The sequence below is a fragment of the Equus przewalskii genome, chromosome 8, assembly GCF_037783145.1.
Source record: "Equus przewalskii isolate Varuska chromosome 8, EquPr2, whole genome shotgun sequence".
NCBI classification, from domain to species: domain Eukaryota; kingdom Metazoa; phylum Chordata; class Mammalia; order Perissodactyla; family Equidae; genus Equus; species Equus przewalskii.
In genome coordinates, this window is record NC_091838.1 from 32,489,986 (window position 1) to 32,515,191 (window position 25,206).

Here is a 25,206-nt window from a genome sequence, read left to right on the forward strand (position 1 = left end):
AATTTAATTTATTTTAATTGTTGTAATTAGTTGTTTAAAAAATCAACTTGAACCCATCAATTGGATTTTTAGAAATATGTATCCCGCTTGGATACTGAAGGAAATTTGTAGCCCACCTACCAGTGGCAGCCAAATGATATTTATTACAATGAAAACAGGAAAGTTCTTTCAAACCACAAATGATGTCAGACTAACTGTAAAATCATGAGGTAATATGAAGGATAGAGTTTTAAAAGCTGTCAGAAATATTTTTACGAAAAACCATCAATAGTCCAATTAAAATATTTTAATTCCAAGAGAATTGAGAGAAGACATACACTTATGTGCTTAACAAAGTCTATATGTAAACTTATCACAAATAGGATAACTAGAGGGTAATAAATCATACAAAATTTCTGACAAAGTTGTTTCCATTTCATTACGTATTTGTAATAAAGGATACAGAATTACCATTGATATGCACATTACTGACTGTTTGCAATGTATACTATATGTGCCAATGGAAAATATTACAAAATATCCATTCAACAAATTCAACCAATAGAAAATATTCTAACATCTGTTATGTGCCAGGGATCTACTTAAATAAAATAATTCACTTTGGAAGTATTTTCTCAGCTCATGCAATAGGCGCACAATACAATACAATATAGATTCACAGTTATGTCAACGTAGATAAAATTGCTATACTGTCTCCATAATTCTTTTCAACTTTTCAGTATTTCATCATCAGTTCCCTATGGCAGATCTTGATTTATTCCAGAGAAGAGCAAAGATTTGATTTAACTATTCTAATTTCCTGAAATATTTCCATCTAAAAGTGATTTTAGTTACTTCATCATAGTTATCTTAGAAGATTTATTGTTAACAATACACTTCATTGGCGCTATGATATATTACTGATCAGCTAGCAGGTTTACTCTTTCCTTAATTAAACCCTCAAATCCTCTGTTCACCTCTTCATTCTTTGTGCAAGCAGCTTATTTCACTTGCAGATTTTGAGTACTTACTGTGTCAACCCATATTAAGTCCACCAGATATGAAAAGAGTGGGAAAGTTTTAGAAAACATGAGATGTGCCTGTGTACTATTAAAAAGTAAAAAAACAACAAAAACCATGCAACACACTCTTGGTAAAAAGGAGAGTATTGCTGAACATTGCTACTGGGCAAAAATATAACAAATAACTCTTTGTCAAAAACAATTCCATCTCATCTTTTTTAAATTGGAGATTATATCTTGGTTATCAAAAACAAATATCTAAATATACAGTAATTTTGGGAAATATTAATATTTTAAATTATTTACATATTGTCATTTATGTCAATTATTTGATGTAGATTAAGACTTTAAAATTTTACACCTTCTTTCAGGTAAATGAGTGTTAGACAGGAAATAATAGGTAATTAGAAAATAAAGCAGTGGGCAGAGATGTGTTCACGTTTGGCCCTTGATTCCAATGTCAGCTCATCTGTCCTCTGCCTCAGTGGCCAACTTTGGAAATCATATCCATTCATAGGCTTCGGTTATCACTTCTACATAAGCTAGTACCATTCTCTTACTCATTTCTGATGTGAATCCTAGACCTACATGCCCATCTATCTATTGAGCAGCCACAGATGACTTCCACCAACTTATTTACTATCTCCTTGTAATAAAGCTCTGCTGATCCCCAGAATCTCTCTAAATGTAAGTTCTCTTCAAAATTTAATCACTTTTTAATCAATATTTATTGAGTGCTTACTATGCATCTAGTCTTTTTGTTTGTTGTTGCTTTGTTTTTAGTGAAAAGATAGAGTCGTGAGCAAACAACAGACAAAAATTAGTTCTGGTGGGACTTACCTCTTAATGGCAGGAGACAAAGTAAAAGAACATAAATAAATTAAATATAATATTTCTGAATATTACAATAAGTGCAGTCAAGAAAATAAAGGAGAGAAGAGAGCAAAGACTGTGGGAGGGACTGTGGGATGGGAACACACACATTGCTATGTGGACAAAACCTGAAGGGCACAAAGGAGCAAATCATTTCAATGTTTGTGGGAAAAACATTCCAGGCAGAAGCGTAACTTCAAAGGTCCTAAGGTAGAGACATTCTAGGAAAGTCTGAGAAAAAGGAAATAATGTTATTATGGCTGGAATGGAATGATTAAGGAGTAATTAATAAGAAATGATGTCAAAGAAATGACACAAGCTAGAACTTACAGTGTTGTATGGACGCTTTATGACTTTTACTCTGAGTGACATAGAAAACCATTGGAGATCTTTGAGCAGAGAAGCGACAAGGATTGACATAAGTCTTAAAATGATAATTCTGGCTACACTATTGAGAATGAGCTGTTGGGGAATAAGACTGAAAGAAAGGAGAGAGCTTAAAAATTTTTCAATAAAAAAAGGGGTGAGATTTGAAAGTAAAATTAAGTCAAGAATGATTCAAAGATCTTTAGTTGAGCAACTGGAGGGAGAGAGTTATCACTTACTAAAGTGGAGGAATTGTGGGAAAAGCAGGTTTGGCATGAAGCATCAAAATTTTGGTTTTAAACATGTTAAGTTTGAGAGAAAATTAGATGTACAAGGGGTAAATAGATAGCTGTATACATTAATGTAGGTTTAAGGGAAAAATCAGGTTGGGTATAAAATTTTAGGATCTGTCAGCATGTAGATGACAGATAAAGCTGTGCTCTGAATGAATAGATCAAGCTGTGGAAGGTATGTAGACAAAAGTATTAAAGTCTTATCCCTGGGATGCTAAAATATAAAAATGTAGGAAAGAAGCAGCAAAGAAAAGAGAACAGTAGGTGCTGAGGAAGTGATAGAGAAAAACAGATTCTGGTTAAATGACAACTGGAAATCAACCATTGGATTTAGCAACTTGAAGATCAGTTTTATCCTTAACAATAGAAGTTTTTATGGAAAAGTGGAAGCAAAAGATTCATAGAAATGAGTTCATAAGTAATTGGGTGGAAAGGAGTTAGAGAATGAGTACAGATAACAACCCTTTAGAGGAGTCCTGATTTTTTTCCCCCTAAACAAGCAAAGAAATGGTTCAACAGATGAAATCAAGAATTCCTTTTGGCTGGCGTGGTGATGTAACAGTTAAGTTCATGCACTCTGTTTCAGTGGCCCAGGGTTCGCTGGTTCAGATCCAGGCACAGACCTATGCACCACATATCAAGCCATGCCATGGCAGGCATCTCACATATAAAGTAGAGGAACATGGGCACAGATGTTAGCTCAGGGACAATCTTCCTCAGCAAAAAGAGGAGGATTGGTGGTGGATGTTAGCTCAGGGCTAATCTTCCTCAAAAAAGGGGGGGGGGGGCATGGAAGAATGTTCTTTACAATGTTTAAGAAATTAGATAACACATTAGACCACATGGACTTAACAGATTTATACAGAACATTCCACACAAAGGCAACAGAATAAACACTCCTGTCAAGTGCACAAGGAACATTCTCCAGGATAAATCATAGATTCAGCCACAAAACAAATCTTAATAAGTTTAAGATTGAAACATATCAAGCATTTTTCTGACCACAGTGGTATGAAACTAAAAATCAATTACAAGAAGAAAACTGAAAATTCACAAATATGTGGAATTTAAACAACATGCCACTGAACAACCAACGGATCAATAAATAAATTGAAAGAGAAATTTAAAAATACCTTTAGAAAAATTAAAATGGAACTACAACACACCAAAACTCAGGGGATGCAGCAAAAACAGTTCTAAGAGGAAGGTTCATAATGATATATATTTACCCTGAGAAAAAAGAAAAACCTCAAACCAATAACCTAGCTTTATACTTCAAGGAACTAGAAAAGGAAGAATGAACAAAGCCTAAAGTTAGTAGAAGAAAGGAAATAACAAAGATCAGGGAAGAAATAAATGAAATAGAGAATAAAAAGACAATAGAAAGATCAATAAAACTAAGAGCTGGTTCTTTATAAAAGATAAACAAAATTGACAATCCTTTGACTAGACTCACCAACAAAAAAAGAGAGAGGACTCAAAAAATAAACTCAGAAATGAAAAAGAAGACATGATAGCTGATATCACAGAAATACAAGGATACTACTACAAACAGTTATTTGCCAAAAAATTGGACAACTTGTAAGAAATGGATAAATTTCTACAAACACATAACTTTCCAAGGTTGAATCATGAAGAAATAGAAAATCTGAATGACCATTTCCTAGTAAGGAGATTGAATGATTAATCAAAAACCTCCCAACAAATAAAAATTCAGGACCAGGTGTCTCCATTGGTGAATTCTACCAAGCATTGAAAGAAGAATTAATATTAATCTTTCTCAAGCTCTTCCAAAAATAGGAGGGCACACTTCCAAACTCATTACTCTAATACCAAAGCCAGACAAGGCCAACACGAGAAAAGAAAATTACAGCCCAATATCCCTAATAAACATAGATGCAAAAATCCTCAACAAAATATTATCAAACTGAATTCAACAAAACATTAAAAGGATCATGTAACATGATCAAGTGAAATTGATTCCAGAAATGCAAGGATGGTTGTTCAGCATTCACAAATTAAACAATACAATACACCACATTAACAAAATGAAGACAATAAAAATCAAATGATCATCTTAATAGATGTGGAAAAATAATTTGACAAAATTCAACGTTATGCTAAAAACTCTCAAGAAAGTAGGTTTAAGTGGATCATAACACAACATAATAAAGGCCATATATGACAAGCCCACAGCTAACATCATACTCAATATTGAAGAGCTCGAGGCTTTTCCTCTAAGACCAGGAACAAAACAAGGATGCCCACTCTCACCACTTATATTCAACATAGTATTAGAAATCCTAGCCGGAGCAATTAGACAAGAAAAAGAAATAAAAGGCATCCAACGGTAAAGGAAGAGAGAAAACTATTGCCAGATGACATGAGACTATAGAGAAACCATAAAGACTCCACAAAAACATTGCTAGAACTAATACATGAATTCAGGAAAGTTGTAGGATACAAAATCAACATCCAAAATTCTCTTGTGTTTCTATGCATTAATGATGAACTAACAGAAAACAATCCAATTTACAATTGTATCAACTAGAATAAAACACTCAGGAATAAATTTAGCCAAGGAGGAGAAAGACATGTACACTGAAAACTATAAGCTGTTGATGAAAGAAACTGAAGAAGACACAAATAAAGGGGAAGATTTTATATGCTCATGGATTGGAAGAATTAATGTTAAAATGTCCATACTACCCAAAGCAACCTACAGATTTAATGCAATTCCTATCAAAATTCCAAGGGCATGTTTACGGAAATAGAATGAAGAATCCTAACATTTGAATGGTATCACAAAAGACCCTAAACAGACAAAGAAATCTTGAGAAAGAACAAAGCTGGAGGCATCATGCTCCCTGATATCAAACTTTAATATAAACCTTGAAAAATCAAAACAGTACAGTATTGGCATAAAAACAGACACATAGAAAAATGGAGCAGAACACAGAGCCCAGAAATAAACCTACAAATATATGATCAATTAATTTACAGTAAAGCAGCCAAGAATATACAGTGAGGAATGGACAGTCTCTTCAATAAATAGTGTTGGGAAAACTAGCCAACCACATCCAGAAGAATGAAACCAGAACACTATCCTTACCATACACAAAAAATAACTCAAAATAGATTAAAGACTTGAATGTAAGACCTGAAACCATAAAACCCCTAGAAGAATACATAGGCAATAAGCTCCTTGACATCAGTCTTGGTGATGATTTTTGGATCTGACACCAAAAGCAAAGGCAACAAAATAAAAAATAAACAAATGGGTCTATATCAAACTAAAAATCTTCTGGACAAAAAATAAAATCATTGATAAAATGAAAAGGCAATCTACCTAATGGAAGAAACTATTTGCAAATCAAAAATCTAATAAAGGGTTAATATCCAAAATATATAAAGAACTCATACAACTCAATAGTGACAAAACAAGCAAGCCAATTAAAAAGTATGTGGAAGATTTGAATAGACATTTTTTAAAAGAAGTCATACAGATGGACAACAGGTACATGAAAAGAGGCTGAACATAACTAATCATCAAGGAAATGCAAATCAAAATTATACTTCAATAAAAAAGGCCATTTTACCGTCCTTTAAACTTTAAAAATAAATATTACAATTTTAATTCATATTTTATCGCATATATTTTTAAACTATGTACAGTAAATGTAAGTGTCCAAATTTAAAAATTCAAAGAAAGACTATAAAGTTTAATAAAAATATCTAAAGTATTGTTCTTGAGGCTATCACATGGTTGGATGTTTTTTAAACTTTATTTTCTAATCTCTGCCTTTTGTAATATTTAATCTATTTACTTTACATGTAATTTTACAAAATAGAATTTATGTCTATTGTTTGCTATTTGTTCACTATATATCTTAGTCTTTTTTATTTCTTTATTCTTCCATTACTGCCTCTTTTATGTGTAGTTCATATCAACAAATTTAATTTCAATAGTATTCAAGAAATTGTTCCAATATACCTCTCTTACCTCTCCCTTCCTTTATGCTATTGCTATACATATTACATCTTTGTAAATTACAATACCAGTGACACAGTTTCATAATTATTTATGTACTTGTCTTTTAATCAGTTAGAAGAATTACAAACAAAGATGTATTTATACTGTCAATTATATTAATTATGTACTTACCTTTAACTGTTAAAGAATTAAAGAAATCAATTTCTTAATGTGGATTCAAGTTACTGTCCTTTCACTTTATTCTGAAGAACACTAGTATTTCCTGTAGTGCAGATTTCTAGTGGCAAATTCTTTTATTGTTGTCTAATTTAGTAATGGCTTAATTTCTTCTTCTTCTTTTTTTTTTTTTTTTTTTTGCTTGAGGAAGATTAGCCCTGAGCTAACATCCATGCCAGTCTTCCTCTACTTTGCATGCAGGATCTGGAATGCCTCCACAGCACGGCTGATGAATAGAGTAGGCCCATGCCCAGGATCCCAAACAACTGAACCTGGGCCACTGAAGCAGAGTGTGCAGAACTTTAACCACTCAGCCACAGGGCCAGCCCTTTCTTCTTCATTTTTGAAGGAGAATTTAGCTGGATAAAGAACTCTTGTTTGACAATCTTTATTTCAGCACTGAAATATGTCATTCCAATGCCATCTGACCTCCATGGTTTTTTACGAGAAATCATCTGTTTCCCTTATTAGTGATCCCATGTATGGTTTTAGCCATTTTTCTCTTGCTACTTTCAAGATTCTCTGTTTTGAGCTTTTGGAAGTTCAATCATGGTGTTTGTTTTTTCTTGTGTTTATCTCCCTTAGAGTTCACTGAGCTCCTGGGATGTGTACGTTAATGTTTTTCATCAAATTTGAGAAGTTTCAGTCATTTTATTTCTTTAAGTATTCTTTCTGCCCTTTCTCTGCTCTCCTAAGATTCTCATTACGCATATGATGGTACACACCATGCTGTCACAAGTTTCTGATGATGTGCTCATTTTATTCATTTATTGTTTCACTGTTCCTTAGACTGGATAATCTCAACTGATCTGTTGAGATTGAGATGTATTCAACTCGTCAAGTTCTCTCATTCTTTCTTCTCAAATTCAAATCTGTTGTTTAATTCCTCTATAGAATCTTTTATTCCAGTTATTGCACTTTTAAACTACAGGGTTTCATTTGATTCTGTTTATTATTTCTATGTACTCATTGACATTCTCCATTTAATGAGACTTGTCATACTTTTACTTCTTTGGGCATGGTTTGCTTGAGTCCTTTGAACATACATGCAGCAGACAATTAAAAGTTTTTGTCTAGTAAGTCCAACAGCTGGACTTCCTCAGGGAAAGTTCCTACTGACAGCTTATTTTCTCATATAAAGACCAAAATTTTCTGATTCTTTGAATGTATCACCATTTTTCTTTAAAATTGGACGTTTCAAATAATATACTTTAGATATCAGATTCTCATCCCTCCCCTAGGGTCTGCTATTGTCACAGTTTGTTATTTTGTTGTTTTTCCCCTACAACTCCCTCTTATTTCTTAGTGACCTTCCTGGAGAAATTCGTACTTCTGTAAAGCCTATATCTCTTGTCAATGTGATCAGTAGAGTCTCTGCTTGTTTAGCTTAGTGGTCACCCAATGATTTGAGACATACTTTCTTAAATAACTTGAAGCAATTGCTTCCAACTTTTCCATGGGGACTTGTGTGTATTTTTTGATATTCCTTCAATGGTCTGGCAGTTTACAACTCTTTCTAAGCCTTTACTTCCTTCTTTCACAGGGTCATAAGAGCAGCTGTAGCTGAGACATTATAGCATCTTTCCCTCAGGGTCACACAGCCCTGGACTTCCATGTGTCCTCCTAGGCTGACAGGAATATATTGGAGTTTTTCAAAGACCATTATGGATATCTCATTTCTCAGATCTTTATAAGTTTTTCTGTAGCTTCTTGTTTGCCATAAGCAGTATCAGTAACTCAGAGAGCTATAATCTTAAACATTGCTGCTAACTGTTTTCAATAAATACCTTGGGGTAGGGCTTTTCCCAATGAGTAAGGTCTGAGTAGAGTCAGGTAATGACAAGCACTGCAAATGGGCTTTCCAAGGAGTTTCCAGATTGAATAATTATAATTATTTGTAATTTTCAGCTTCTGGACTCCTAGTTTTCACAGCTAATGTTTTCTAGGCTGCTCATTTTCAAGGTGATAATGGAACTCTGGAGACGATGATAGGAATAGGGCAAATTAAAATTCCACAAAGCTCTCTGTTCTTACCGTAATTCACTTCTTTGTTTTGTTTTTAATAAATGTTCTACAGTTATTGAAAACATTTGGTTAACTTCCAGAGTTAGAAAAAGTCAATTCTCATAATTTTGACTGTTTTCTCATTCCTTTTCCAACAATACAATTTCAGAAGACCTTATTTTGCCATTGTGAAAATTCAACCCATATTCACATTTGATTTTTTAAAATGCCTTAAGGTACAGTGATTTGCAAAAATGATATGGTAAATAAATATCAATTCATTTGCATTGCGATGTTTATTGGCATAGACCAGATTCCAAGCTATTGTTTGTGGATCCTTCCATTTTACTCTCTTCATCTATATTATGGGTTGCTAAGAACAACAGCTTATAACTCTTTGTGATTTGGGTTATTGGTTTATTATTTATCTCTATCTCTTGACTTCCATTACAGGGCTTGATAAATAAAAATAGCAACTCATTTAATTGCCAATTTGTACTAGACTGTTTATTTTCAGTCTCTTAAGTACTTCTAGGATCTTGATATAATGTAATCTTGTTTAATAATGTCTTGTGTCATTCCTTCAAGTTAATTTAAAGAAAACAAGATACATATATATATATATATAACAACAAAAAACTGAAAAACAGAGTAAGTTCCCCCAACTCCTGTGTAAATCCCCATGACTTTCCTTAGTATTTCTGACACTTTGTCTACAACCCAAAGGTTAATTATTATTTGGAACTTTTCATCTTCTAACACCTTTAGCAACTCAAGCAATCATGTTCACTCAAACTATGTTTCTTGTTAAATAAGCTCTGGTTATAATGCATTTGCCTTGTAACTGAGAATGTACATCTTTAATATTAAAATAAAGCAAGTTTTATTAAAATTTATCTACTTATTATCACATATGGCCAGATTTAAGTTCCTCCTCTAAACCATTTTACCACTTTTTAAATCATTTTCAAAAGAAAAGAAGCATTGTAACAGCCTTCATATTGAACCACTTTTTCTGACCCATATTTCAAGGGCTGGCTCACCTTATCTTTTATTTATTTTATTGTAATATCTTTGCCATGTAAAAATTGTATATATGTAAGGTGTACAGCTTGATGTTTTGACAAATGTATACATTGTGAAAAGAGCATCGCAATCAAGCTAGTTAACATATCGTCACCTCTATATAGCTACTATAGTGAGGAGTAGGGGGAGATTTTATTTAAGATCTATCCTCTTTGCAAATTTCAGGTATAAAATACATTATTGTCAACTATCGTCACCACAGTATGCATTAGATCTCTATTCATCTCGCATAACTGAAACTTTGTACCCTTTGACCAGCATTATCTCATTTCCCCTTCTCCCCAGCCCCTGGTAACCACATTCTTCTCTCTGCTTCTACAAGGTTGACTACTGTAGATGCCACACATAAGTGAGATCATGCAGTATTTCTCTTTCTGTGTCTTCCTTATTTCACTTAGAGCAATGTCTTCCAGCTCCATCCATGTTGTCACAAATGGCATGATGTGCCTCTTTTTCAAGGTTGAATAATATCCCATTTTTTATACATACCACATTTATCCATTCATCCACTGACGTACATTTAGGTTGTTTCCATATCTCGGCTATTGTGAATAAAGCTGCAATGAACATGAGAGTACAGATATCTCATCAAGATACTGACTTGATTTCATTTGGAAATATATTCAGAAGCGGGATTGCTGGATATTTTGGTAAATCTATTTAATTTTTTGAAGAATGTCCATACTGTTTTCCATAACAGCTGTACTATTTTACATCCCACCAGCAGTGTACAAAGATTCTCTTTTCCCCACATCCTTGCCAATGTTGTTACCTCTTGTTTTTTTAATAATATCTATCCTAACAGATATGAGGTGACATTGTGGTTTTGATTTGCATTTTCCCAATGATAGTGATGTTAGACAGTTAAATTTCTTCTTTTCAGAAGTGTCTCTCATTAGGTATTTTTCCATTTCTTAATTGAGTTATTTGTATTTTTGTTATTTGAATTGAATGAGTTCCCTATATATTTTGGATATTAACTCATTATTGGATCTGGCATGAAAATATTTTCCCCATTCCATAGGTTGCTTTTTCATTTTTTTCAATAACTTTCTTTGTTGTGAGGAGCTTCTTAGTTTGAGGTAGTCCCACTTGTCTATTTTTGTTTTTGTTGTCTATAACTTTGGTGTCATACCCAAAAAATTATTGCCAAGACCAATGTCATGAAGCTTTTTCCCTATGTTTTCTTCTAGAAGTTTTATGGTTTCAGGTTTTACATTTAACTATTTAATTCATTTTCAGTTGATTTTTATGTATGGTGTGAGATAGAGGTCCAGTTTCATTCTTTTTGCATACATATATCCAGTTTTCCCAGCATCATCTGTTGAAGAGCCTATCATTTCATTGTGTTTTGGGAACTCCTGTCAATGATCAGTTGACTAGTAATGTGTGAGTTTATTCCTGGAATCTCTGTTCTGTTCTATAGTCTAAATGCTTGTTTTTATACCAGCACCATACTGTTATGATTACTTTGTAATATAATTTGAACTTAGGAAATGTGATGTCTCCAGCTTTATTCTTCCTGCTCAAGATTGCTTTGGCTACTTTGGGTCTTTTTGTGATTCTGTATGAATTCAGAATTTTTGTTTTATTTCTATAAAAAACCTCGTGATTTTGATAAGTAGTGGATTGAATCTATAGATTGATTTGGGTAGTAGGGATATTTTAACAATATTAATTCTTCTGTCATTAACATGGGGTGTCTTTCCATTTATTAGTGTCTTTTAAAATTTCCTTCATCAATGTTTTATACACTTCAGTGCACAAATCATTCACCTCTGTAAGTGAATTCGTAAGAATTTTTTTTCTTTTTGTTGCTATTGTGAATGGGACTGTTTTCTTAATTTCCCTTTCAGATAGTTAATGTTAGTGTATAGTGACACCACTGATTTTTAATGCTGATTTTGTATCCTGCAACTTTTCTGAAATTGTTTACTAGTTCTACCAACTTTTTGTAGAGTCTGTAGGGTTTTCTATATGTATATGATCATATCATCTGAAAACAGAAATAATTTTACTTCTTTTCCTCAAATTTGGATGTTTTTTATTTCCTTTTCTTGACTAATTGCCCTGGGTATAACACATGTTGAATAGTAATGACAAGAGCGGGTATCCTTGCATTTTTCCAGATTTTAGGAGAAAGACTTTCAGTTTTTCCACATTGATTATGATGTTAGCTGTGGGTTTTTCAAATGTAGCCTTATTACGTTGAGGTATGCTCCTTCTGTATCTATTTTGTTCAGAGTTTTTATCATGAAAGGATGCTGAATTTTGTAAAATGCTTTTCTGCCTCTATTGAGATGATATGTGCTTTTTAACCTTTTATTCTCTTAATGTGTTGTATCTCAATGCTTGATTTTCATTACATTGAATCCTCTTTGCATCCCAGGCATAAATGCCACATTATAGAGGTATATGATCTGTTTTTTTAATCTGTAGTTTTTTTTGTTTGTTTGAGGAAAATTAGCCCTGAGCTAACATCTGCCACCAATCCTCCTCTTTTTGCTGAGGAAGACTGGCCCTGAGCTAACATCCATGCCCATCTTCCTCTACTTTATCTGTGGGATGCCTGCCATAGCATGGCTTGACAAGCGGTGCCATATCCACAACTGAGATCCGAACCAGCAAACCCTGGGCTGCCAAAGCGGAACGTGGGAACTTAACCGCTGCACCACTGGGCTGGCCCCAGTATCATTTTAACATGCTGTTGAATTCAATTTGCTAATATTTCACTGAGAATTTTTGCATCAATTTTAAACAGGGGTATTGGCCTGTAGTTTTCTTTTCTTGTGTCGTCTTCATCTAACTTTGGAATCTGGGTGATGCTGGCCTCATAAAATGATTTTAGGAATGTTTCCTCTTCTATTTTTTAGAGGAGTTTAAGAAAGATTGCCATTAAGTCTTCTTTGAATGTTTGTTAGAATTCATCCATGTAGCCTTCTGGTCCTGGGTTTTTCTTCGTCAGGAGGTTTTTGATTACTGATGCAATCTGCTTGTTTGTTATTGGTCTGTTCAGAATTTTTATGTCCTCTTGATTCAGTCTTCATAGGTTTTATGTCTCTAGGAATTTATCCATTTCTTCTAGGTTATCCAGTTGGTTGGTGTATAATTGTTCATAGTAGTCCTTTATGATCCTTTTTATTTCTATGTCCAATGTAATGTTTCCTCTTTCATTTCTAATTTTATTTATTTGAATCTTCACTCTTTTATCTCAATCTGAGTTTTTCATTTTTTTCTTTTCAAAATGACAGCTCTTAGTTTTATTGATTTTTTCTATTGTTTATTTGTTCTCGATTTCATTTATTTATGCTATAATTTTTATTAGTTCCTTCCTTCTGCTCTTTTGGATTAGTTTGATCTTCTTTTTCTAGTTCTTTGAGTTGTAAATTGTGCGATTGAGATCTTTCTTCTTTTTTAATGTGGGAACTTCCTCTCAGTGTTGCTTTTACTGCCTCCTATAAGTTTTGGTAAGTTGTATTTTCATTTCCACTTGTCTCAAGGTATTTTGTGTGTGTGTATGAGGAAGATTCACTCTGAGCTAACATCTGTTGCCAATCCTCCTCTTTTTCTGCTTGAGGAAGATTAGCCTGGAACTAACATCTATGCCAATCTTCCTCTACCTTGGATGTGGGATGTCTCCACAGCATGGCTGATGAGTGGAGTAGGTCCACACATAAGATCCAAATCTGCAAATGTGGGCCACCAAAGTGGAGCACACAGAACTTTAACTACTTGGGCATGAGGCTGGTCCCTCCATTTGTCTCAAGGTATTTTTTAAATTCCCTTCTAATTTCCTCTTTTACCCAATGGTTTTTCAAATGCTTATTGCTTAATTTCCACATATTTATAAACTATTCTGTTTTTCTTCTGTCATTGATTTCTCGTTTCATTCCAGTGTGGTCTGAGAAGATACTTGGTATAATTTCAAATTTCTTAATTTTCTTAAGACTTGTTTTGTGACCTAACATTATCTATTCTGGAGAATATTCTATGCACTTGAGAAGAATCTGTATTTTGCTGCTATTAGATGAATATCCTGCATAATTAGATCCATTCGATCTATAATGTTATTCAAGTCAGATATTTCCTTATTGATTTTCTGGCTGAATGTTCTATTCTGCACTGAAATTAGGGTATTGAAGTCTCCTACTATTATTGTATTGCTTTCAATTTCTTCCTTCAGATCTGCCAATATTTGTTTATATATTAGGTGCTCTGATGTTGGGTGCATATATATATTTAGAATTGTTATAGTTTCTTATTGAATTGACTCTTTTATCTTATATAATCCTCTTCTTTGTCTCTACAGACAGCTTTTTACTTAAAGTCTATTTTGTCTGGTATAACTACAATATTATTTTCCTGATTTCATTAAATTATCTGTGTTCTCTTGTAGCTCATTGAGCTTCTTTAGAACAGTTATTTGAAATTCTTTGTCAGGAATTTGTTGATACCCATTTCTTTGGTGTTGATCACTGGAAGTTTGTTCTGTTCCTTTGGTAGTGTCGTGTTTCCCTGATTTCTGTTGTTCATTGTTTGCTTGCTTTGGATTCTGTGCAGTTGAAGAAGCAGTCACTCATTCAGACTTTATGGATTGGTTTCAGTAATGAAAGGTCTTCACCTGAGAAAGAGGGAGGGAGTGCAGGGGGCATTACCTGGGAGTGTGTGGGAGTAGGCTTTTACACCAGGTCTAGCAATTCACAGGACATCATGTACAGGAGCATGTGGCATTTGGAGGAGGTGGGCAATACCATGTAAGCTCTAGATCCTGGGATCCATGTCCACAACTATGTGGCCCTCAGTGGCAAAAATGTAAGAGTCTGCTGTGGCTGCAAGGTCTGTTGGGGTCCTCAATGATACCTCTGTGTGCAGCAGCAAGTGTGTCTGGGCAGGTGGGGGCTGGGCCCTGTGGCATGCAGTGATAAGGGTTGAACGGGGCTAGCTGCAGGCACACAGGTGGCTGTGTGTGTTGTCCACAGGCATATGTTTGGTGGTTGGCTTGCCTCTTCTTTTAATTTTGATGAGAAAAACATTTCTCCACTTTTTACTAATTTGTTTCCACTAAGTTATAGTTTTTATTAGCAGCAGTCTTAACTTCAGAAATATATCATATCAAGACAGGATTTTGAAATGTAACACTTCATTAAATATAGTCTATCCCAGAATTTTCCAAAGAATTGCAAATTCCTCTCCATTCTGCTTTAATTCTTTGATATATGGGAGAACATAATGATGGCATATAAGTGAAATCTCTCAATGACCTTTCATAAATAATTCAACAACGTGTCACATGAGTTGTTAATAAATGGGTATATTCTTCTGCCATCAATAGATTTGGAATGAGGATACATAAAGACAAAGTTTTAAGTATTATTTTTTCTACACAAACAGGATGTTTTATTTTTGACAGAAATATATGTAAAATATAGTCTTAAATCCCTTTAAAACAAACCCAGACTTGATAATTAGATCTTCAGTACTCAAATATTTCATTCATAATATGTCTGGTGAAAGCTTTACATTTAAATGACAATTGATGTGCTTAAGCTATATAAGGCCTAGTGAAATTGTTTTAAATTATTATCCCCAAATCAGCAATAAGCAAAGTACAAAATAATAGGCATCATGAACTACTTAGTAAAACCTTGAAATACCATGAAAAACTATCTTAAGGGACTGGCCCTGTGGCACAGCAGTTAAATTCACATGCTCTGCTTTGGCAGCCTGGGGTTCACTGGTTTGGATCCCAGGCACGGGCATATGCACTGCTTAACAAGCCATGCTGTGGCAGGCATCTCACATACAAAGTAGAGAAAGATGGGCACAGATATTAGCTCAAGGCCAATTTTCTGCAGCTAAAAGAGGAGGATTGGTAGTGGATGTTAGCTCAGGGCTAATCTTCCTCGGGGGGAAAAAATCTTAATATTAACATTTTTAGACATCACTCATAGTTACTTATTTGCTTACCTATATAAAGTCTGGTCAAGAGGGATAAAAGGAAGAAATACAAAGGTTACCTTTGATAAATTGATGCTATTTAATATTTCTAGGATTAAAAATGTTCTGTTGGATAATAACTAATGGAGTGAAAGAAGGGGAGGCAAACAACTTTTTGTAATGCAGGCAGTAGCCTCTACCTGAAGTGCTCTTGGTTTACAATCTCTCCTTAAATAGAATCTATTGCAATTCATAATCCAACAGCAATTTAAATTTATTTTAGATTTAAAATTGAAGCTGAAAATAAAATGTTTAAATCTTAAATTAAGTTAAATTCATTTAAACCATGTAAATTCCTCTCATACTTTTTTTTTTTTTGTCTCCACTCTGATTCTGCAAAGGACTTTTATTTTTTTATTTTTTTAATGAATGTTATGATAGATTACAACCTTGTGAGATTTCAGTTGTACATTATTGTTAGTCATGTTGTGGGTACACCACTTCCCACTTTGTGCCCTCCCCCCATCCCCCCTTTTCCCTGGTAACCACCGATCAGATCTCCTTGTCAATATATTGACTTCCACCTATGAGTGGAGTCATATACAGTTCGTCTTTCCCTGACTGGCTTATTTCGCTTAACATAATACCCTCGAGGTCCATCCACGTTGCTGCAAATGGGACACTATAACTCCTCAGTTGAGGGAAACAATAGAAAGAATAAACAAATGGGACTTCATCAGACTAAAGAGCTTCTTTAAGGCAAGGGAAAACAGGATTGAAACAAAAAAACAGCTCACTAATTGGGAAAAAATATTTACAAGCCACTTATCCGACAAAGGGTTAATCTCCATAATATACAAAGAACTCACACGGCTTAACAACAAAAACACAAACAACCCGATCAAAAAATGGGCAGAGGACATGAACAGACATTTCTCAAAAGAAGATATGAATATGGCCAATAGACACATGAAAAGATGTTCATTGCTAATCATCAGGGAAATGCAAATCAAAACTACACTAAGATATCACCTCTCATACTTTTTACTCTTATCAAATCCACTGTTTTATTCAGTCAGATACGCAGTAGAAAGAAAGTAGAACCAGGAATTATATTGCAGAGAACTTATTTCACAAAATAGATGTATATAACTAGGTCCCTACCTGTGCAGAATCTTTCCCACCAGATTCTGTACAGCTATACTTACAGGAACCATGCCCATAATTAACATTTAATTGTCAGATTTTTGTTATATTTCTGTTACTATTTCATTGGGGTTATGGAAGATGAGAAATCAAAAATCAGACTCACTATATCAATTATTTTTCTTTTAGAAGTGGCATTAATAATACTTTAAAAATAATATAGTTATACTTTGGGGATGATGGAGGAGGAGTACTTTTCCCTTTTATTCCCCCTAAGTATAATAAAAAAGCCTTGGACATCATTCTAGAAAACAAGCATAAAGAGGGAGAGAAGAAGGCCAGCAGGCTAAGGATCTGGAGACACCAGGACATGAGGAACAATAGCATGGTGAGTTCTCTGGGTTTTTTTTTTTTTTTTTTTGCATCATATATCGCAAAAAAAGACAGTAGAGAGAGGCTGGGAACCCATAAATGCAAATGAGTGCAGACAAAAAAACACAAAACTCGAGAGAACTTTACTATCTCTAGCCATGTGACCTGAAAATAGACAGTCTGGAAAGGCAGAAGACTTGTATACACTAATTACTTTATTCTAGCCAAATGCTACAGAAAAACTGTGGCCTCACTCAACTCCCACCAACAAGGGCCTAGTAAGAAGCCTAGACTTCTACTCTTTCCAAGCTGAAATGAGATCATATCCTGGGCCATAAAGAAAATATGACCTAATCAAAAAAACTAAAAATAAAAAGAAGTGAAACCATACAGAGCATGTTCTCTGAGCAACTGGATCAGATTATATATCAATTCTAGAAATATAACAGGAAAATCCCCCAAACTTGGAAACTAAACATCATATTTCTAAAAAAAAAATCCATCTGTCAAAGAGGAAGCCCTAAGGGAAATTAAAAACATGCAGAATTGAACGAAAATAGAAATACAGCATATCAAAATTTGTGGGATGTAGCAAACACAGTACTATGAAAGAAATTATAGCACTAAATGAATATGATAGAGACAAGAAAGTTTCAAATCAAGAATCTAAAATCTCACCTGTGAAATTAGAAAAAGACAAGCAATGTAAAACCAAAGCAACCAAAAATAAGCAAATAATAAAAATAAGAGCAGAATTTATTAAACTGCTTATAGAACACAATAGAGAAAATCAATGAGAAAATAATCCTGATTCTTTGAAAAATCACTAGCAAGGCTAACATAGAAAAATAGAGAGAAGGCACTAATTAGTAATATCAGAAATGAAATGGGATATCATTACAGAATCTACCGATTTCAAAGTGCGAATATGGAAACACCACAAAAAATTCTACACACATAAATTTGACAACTTAGATAAAACTGATCAATACCTTGCAAAGTAAAAATTACCAGAACTCATCTGATAAGAAGTAAATAATTTGAATAGCTTCTATTCAGTTAACTGAATTCACAATTTAAAAATATCCCAAAAATGAAACCTAGTGGCCCAGATGGTTTCACTAGAGAACTCTACCAAACCTTCAAAGAAGAATTAAGAATTCTGTACAATATCTTCCAGAAAATAGAAGAAGAGAGAACATTCTCAACTGATTTTCTAAAGCCAGTTTCATCCTGATACAAAAACCAGTTAAGAATGTACCAAGAAAAAAATAAATAAATAAAATCTACAGACTAACATCTCTGATAGATACAAAGGCAAAACTACTTAAAAAATTTTTAACAAATATAATTCAGCAATATATGTAAAGAATTACACATCACTATTAAGTAGGGTTTATTCCAAGAATGCAAGACTGCTTCAATATTTGAAAATGAGTTTTTACATTTTGCTGTTTAACAAGCAAGACATCACCTGATAGCCATTCATAACAAAACCTTTCAGAAAAATAGAAATAGAGGGGAATTCATTCAACTTGAGAAAAAACTTCTATTAAAGCTCTAAAGCTAACACCGTATTTAATGGTGAAAGACTAAATGTTTTCCCTTAAAATAAGGAATGAATGAAGAATGTCCACACTGATCATTGTAATTTAATATAGAAATTAAATTTGTAGCCAACACAATAGACATGAAAATGAAAGTAAAGTGATATAGATATGAAAATATATATATATATCTGCCCTCATTTGCACATGTTTTAATGACTTGTGTAGGTGAACCCAAGGAATCTTGAAAACAAAAATGGGGGCCGGCCTGGTGGTGCAGCGGTTAAGTTCACACGTTCCGCTTCTTGGCGGCCCGGGGTTCGCCAGTTTGGATCCCAGGTGCGGATATGGCACCGCTTGGCAAAAGCCATGATGTGGTAGGCATCCCATGTATAAAGTAGAGGAGGATGGGCATGGATGTTAGCTCAGGGCCAGTCTTCCTCAGCAAAAAGAGGAGGATTGGCAGTTGTTAGCTCAGGGCTAATCTTCCTCAAAAAAAAAAAAAATGATATTTTTCAAGATCTATGGACTAAAAGATAATGCTCTCAGGGCCGGCCTGCTGGTGTAGTAATTAAGTTTGTGTGCTCAACTTTGGCAGCCTGGGGTTCACCAGTTTGGATCCTGGGAGTGGACCTACACACCACTCATCAACCCATGCTGAGGTGACATCCCACATAGAAGAACTAAAAGGATGTACAACTAGGATATTCAACAATGTACTGGGACTTTGAGAAGGAAAAAATAGAGGAAGATTGGAAACAGATGTTAGCTTAGGACTAATCTTCCTTACCAAAAAGTATAGAAAAATGTATATATATACAGTGCTGTCACTTGCTGAGTATTTTTGTTGTTTTACTAAGATTATTTTCCACTTAAGTTAAAATTTAATTAGACTGTTATTTATATTATGTAATTAAAAGTGTACAATTGTCAACTATCATAAACAACTATAAATGCAAAGCACTGTCCAATAAAATAATGGGTAAGGAATTTGGAATCAGTGGAGGGACAAAAACAACATTCCAAAAATACATTATGAAAATTGCTTAATGTTATACTGATGTCTGCATTTCGCTTCAACATATATCTACGCAAGATAGATTGATGGATGGATAGAGGGATGGATAGATAGATATGTGATAAAGAAATATAGTAAAATGTAAATGATAGAATTTAGATAGTGTGCATATGGGTGTTTATTGTAAAATAATTTGAAATAGCTTGAAAATTTTCACAATAAAAGATGCATTCATTCATCTTATTGAGTGCCTTCTATGTACCAGGCACCAGGGATATTTATTCCTTATATTTTCCCTGCAAGGTAGCAGTTGTAATTTGGTGATAAAATTGCCCAGGTAACATAGCTAGGCAATGGTAAAGAAGAGACTAATTCAAGGCAACCCAATTCTAATTTTCTTTCCACTGTGTCATATTGCCTATTCCCTGGTTTTAAAAAAGTGATGTTCTAACAGAGGAAATGTTGAATATTCAGACGACACCAACTTCAACCATAAGCCATCCTCATGATACATGAGTCCCATAAGTCCAGTCACGTGATACATGCTGGCATTCTCCTTACTGTTCTCCTGTGGTGGTACTTTTGAGGAATGCTCACAAGTTGCAGTTATAAAAGTTATAAAGTAGTTACCAATTATACTAGTTTTAATTCTTACACGGTTTCCATGATGCCAGCAGTGGTGATACACATCAGAATGGCTAAAGAGTTCTATAGACCTGGCCACCATTCAGATGGGTAGGTGCCATTTGTTGTTTAACAGTCTCCATATTTAATTTGTTATTTTCGGTGTTACCCACAGACGTATTATGATTCCTCATTTTCTATGGGGAGATGGTGACTTTAAAGAAGTCTGGTAACTCATCAATTGTCATATCTTCCCATTATTTTTAAGATTGCTCTTCTCACTATTCCTAAATTGCTTCCTATAAGTTCAAGAAACATATTCAACAAATATCTTTTGAAACTACCTCTTAATGAATGAAATTAGGAAATATTGCTTAAGAACACTTTAACAAGAATAAATGATATCTTAGAAGCTGACAGGTGACTAATAATTATAAAGTTTAAGTAAATATAATTAGCTGCATATATAATATACGCTACATTAAATTGAAGTCTAAATCCTATAATTAATAGTCATTTCATTGCATTTATCTTTTTTGCTTCAGGTTGTCAGCTAAGAATTTGTAAGCACACTAAAAAGTATTAGAAGAGAAGTAACATTAAATGCAATACCACTGTGAGCAACTAGTGGTTGAGGTTTTACATTAATTCTAAGAACACAGAACTGAAAATATTAGCATCATTTACCAGTGTTAGAATATGTCCTATGTTTTGAAAGGCTGAGATATCTACCAAAAGCTAAAGAGAGATAATTTTGGACAATAGTAATGCATTTTTTTATAGTATCAGTAAAAGTCACTTTAAAGAGCAGTGTAAGAGGCTGGCACAAATGATTGACCAATGGTAGCCAAAGAGGAAAAGAGGAGGAGAAGAGGCAATAGATGGAGACAAGGCAGCTCCATAGCCAGTTCTAATTTTAGGGAAGAGGCAACGATGGAAATGCAGATTTCAAAATTATGAGGAAAGTTAAATAAACAGAGTGGATAAAGTAACCAAGGTCTTTGCCTAAGATGACAGGAGACAAGAAGAAGATGAGATCAAGTGTAACAATGATTCTTTAGAAAAACGCAGCAGGAAAGAAACCAGCAAAAAGGAGCTCTATCCACAGTTCCCTCTTTAAACAACCTGCATCTTACTACCTACAGAAGAAGTAGTAAGATAAGTCCATAAACAAACATAAGACAGGAATGGGGCATCTCAGAGAGATTCAGACAAAAATCCAAGGAGAAAAGTTAAGAGAAAAGCATTAGCAGATGTATAAGCAAGAAAGGAGTCACCTTGTTAAAAGAATGAAAGTGTCTGACGTAAATATAGAGCAGTGTTACAAGAGACTTGCACTAAAATATCAGACAGGGCTACTACTTGAAAGGCTTTGAATGTTAGGCTCAGACTTCCCCCTCTGAATTTAAGTAAAGAATGGACCAAAATTATGGCAATTTGATTCAACAGTTGAAAAACTATAGTTGGGTTTCATTTTCATTGAATTAATTTTGCACTTTGGTATTTGTTATTTATCCTTTCCTCCACACTGGAATAAGATACTTATGATTTGTTTTAACTCAAACATTGCTACTGTGAATTTCATAGTAGGGTAATTGAAATAATTCACATTTTCAATATTTACAAAGATATATATTCCTAAAAATAAAAGCAGTAAATCTTTCTGATGAATTAAAAACAGCATAGTTAATATATTTCCGAATACTGAACATCTGCATGAGACATAGCAAAAAGTCATTCATTTATTCATTTTGCTTAACACAAAATAACAAGGGGAAAACATGAAATTAGTTTGAAGTAATTTAAGTGATGCCTTTCAGTGGAAATTTGCCATTAAAACTTTAAAGTGAATATATATTTTTGGCTATCGGGGTTATTCCAAGGTAAATAGAGACTATGTTTTTGCTCTTTTGGTTTTCCTAAATTTTCTCCAGTTTGCTTCTTAACTGGCAATAATGTCATTAGAGGTCAGCCGTGTGATGAATTTATTGGGTTTACCTTTGCTTCAATCTGTTTAGTATCTGGGTTCTGAAACAAAAATTTGATTTTGCTTTTGCCATCATCTGAAGAACCTTTCAGCTGAGAAAACTTATACCTCCAAAGTACAGCCTAAAGGGAAAAAAAGAAACATAGGCAAGTCAATGAAATTAATATCTGCATTCAAACCGAGAAATAGTCCTCTTTGAAGTGGTAAAAGTTAATCAAATTAAGTTAGTACTATATCTCAGATATTAAAAAGTAAATTAAAATATATTTATCAAAGGCTTTAAATTAGTATTTAATATGTCCCTTAATTTTCAGAAATAGCTTTTGTACCCATGAAATAATTATTTAAAAATATATGCATATATAAATCAATTTGAGCATCTTGACTTATACCATCATGAAATAAGACCCAGCTCACTTATAACATATGTCTATGCCAATGAATAAGTAAAAACACTTACTATTCATTTCCTTCGTTTTAACATAAGAAGTGATGAGGTGATTTTAAATTGATAAGTCTGTAGATTATTCTGTAGGACTTGCTCTTGAAGCTTAACCTAATAATCTGTTGCTTTGTTAACATGAAAGATCAGTGTAATAAATAATTACAACAAAAACTTAAATGGTGCTCTCATGAGATTGAACTAGAATAAGAACTATTGCCATCAATCCATAATATCAAAGTCTGTATGATTATTTGATTAAAAGCCACCTTCCAATATTGCAGCAACAAGTTTAGATAGTATACAATCTAAATGAGAACTAAAACACTAATTAAAAAGTAACCATCAGCTTATTGTTTGAATATACAGTGATATGGAACCCCACCAACACATCCTAAGACTTTTATGTGAGTGGGAAGAGAAGAATTCTTTGAACTGTTGAGAAAAATTGAGAAGATAGTGCAGAGAATTCTTATGTGCCAAACAACCAGTTTCCTTTATTATATCTAACTTTAATATGGTATATTTTCACAGTTAATAAACCAACATTATTTATTAATATTATTAACTAGAGTCTATTATTGATTTGAATTTCCTTAGTTGTAACCTACTGTCTTTTTCTGGTACAGGATTCCATCCAGGTTACCACATTACAGTTATTTATGGTGTTTTCTTAGGCTTTACTTGGCTGTGAAAATTTCTCAGCTCCTTGTCAGACTGCCTTTCACAATAGAACAATACTGGAAAGGTATTTTGTAGAATGCCCCCTATTGGAATTTGCCCAATATTTCTTTCACGACTAAAGATTGCCAAAGAGTTTTTAGAAATGAAATAAAACACTGTAGTTTTGGTCAATAATCCCAATGTATACTTCTGAGAGGTTTCCATTAAGAGATATATTATGGTGGAGTGTATTGTGTGTTTATTAAACTTTGCTAGGTAGTGTTAATATGATTCAACAATTCATTTAACCATAAAGCTATGTGAAGAAAAGAATGATTTTCTATGTCAATTCCATTTCTTGTTACTCTATTATTTATTGAAGTATTTAATAACATTTTGTGTGGTTTCAATCTTTTAAAATTTATTACTACTTGGTTTGTGTCCCACCTTCTGGTCTGTTCTGGAGAATGTTCTGTATGTGCTTGGGAAAAATGCATATTCTGTTTCTGTTGCAGAGAGTGTTCTATGTATGTCTGTTAGATATGATTGATTATAGTTTTGTTCAGATTCTCTATTTCCTTATTGGGCTTCTGTTTGGTTGTTCATTCCATTATTGAAAGTAGGATATTGAAGCTTCCAACTATTGTTGTAGAATTGTCTGTTTCTCCCTCCATGTTGAGAGTTTAACTAAGCTAATCCCTGGTATTGCTGCATTGGCCTCCATTTTGTTTGGTCAAGCAGCCTGTAGGCACCTTAAACTAACTAGCCCCTCATACAAGCACATGCCCTACATAGCTGTCACAGAGTCGCAAGCAAATTTAAGTCCTGATATGACTTCCCCAACAGCCCTTGTAATCAACTGCCTCCCAGTGCCTGTGTGCTGCATCCCTGAGATAAGACCCTCATGTGGATTACCAAAACCCCACCGTTTTGGTTTGAATTGACCAATCTGGCCCTAGCCCAGAAACCTCAAAGCACTCCACCTGTAGACTCTAAAAAAGGCATGTGCCTTAGGTCTTGTCCCTCTCTCTGTGCTCTGCCTTGAGCCCCGATGTGGTCCTCAAAACATGTGTATCCTTCCTCCAGGACTTGTGAATAATAAACTTCTGTATTTTCAGTTTTTGTTGTGGTCTGTTGTTAAACAGAAGCTCGCCATCCGGCACCTCTTGCACCATTTAACAGATGTTAGTTTAACAAAATCATAACACTCTAATTCTGTCAAGGTTTGCTTAATATATTTTGAGGCTCTGATGTTTGCTGCATATAGCTTTATAATTGTTATGTCTTCTTATTGAATTAATCCTTTTATCAATATGTAATGTTCTTCTTTGTCTCTTATAGCAATGATTTAAAATTTATTTTTTCTTGTATTAGTTTAGCCACCCAGCCCTCTTTTAGTTAATATTTGTATGGAACATCTGTTTGCATAATTTTTCTTTCAATCCATTTGTGTATTTAGATCTAAAGTTAGATTCTTGTAGACAGCATTTAGTTGGATCATGTTTTCTACCCATTCTGTGGGAGAGGGAAAAGGGGAGCTATTGCTTAATAATTAGAGTTTCTGTTTAGGGTGGTGAAAGTTTTGGAAACATAATGGGAATTAATTAATGCCACAGAACTGTACACTTAAAATGGCT

At 33.9% G+C, this 25,206-nt stretch overlaps 1 protein-coding gene across 7 annotated transcripts in view; it reads right to left on the reverse strand.

The window, feature by feature from the left end:
* The window catches only part of SNTG1 (syntrophin gamma 1), an 865,152-nt gene that overhangs the window by 2,257 nt on the left and 837,689 nt on the right, over positions 1-25,206 (reverse strand). For 6 of the 7 annotated variants that reach the window (XM_070630619.1, XM_070630623.1, XM_070630620.1 and 3 more), the window contains one exon: positions 22,476-22,586. In XM_070630619.1, coding sequence (XP_070486720.1) covers positions 22,476-22,586 — 111 coding nt within the window. Of the gene's footprint in view, positions 1-10,322; positions 10,391-22,475; positions 22,587-25,206 lie in introns of all 7 variants that reach the window. The other variant, XR_011543069.1, reaches the window with a different exon arrangement.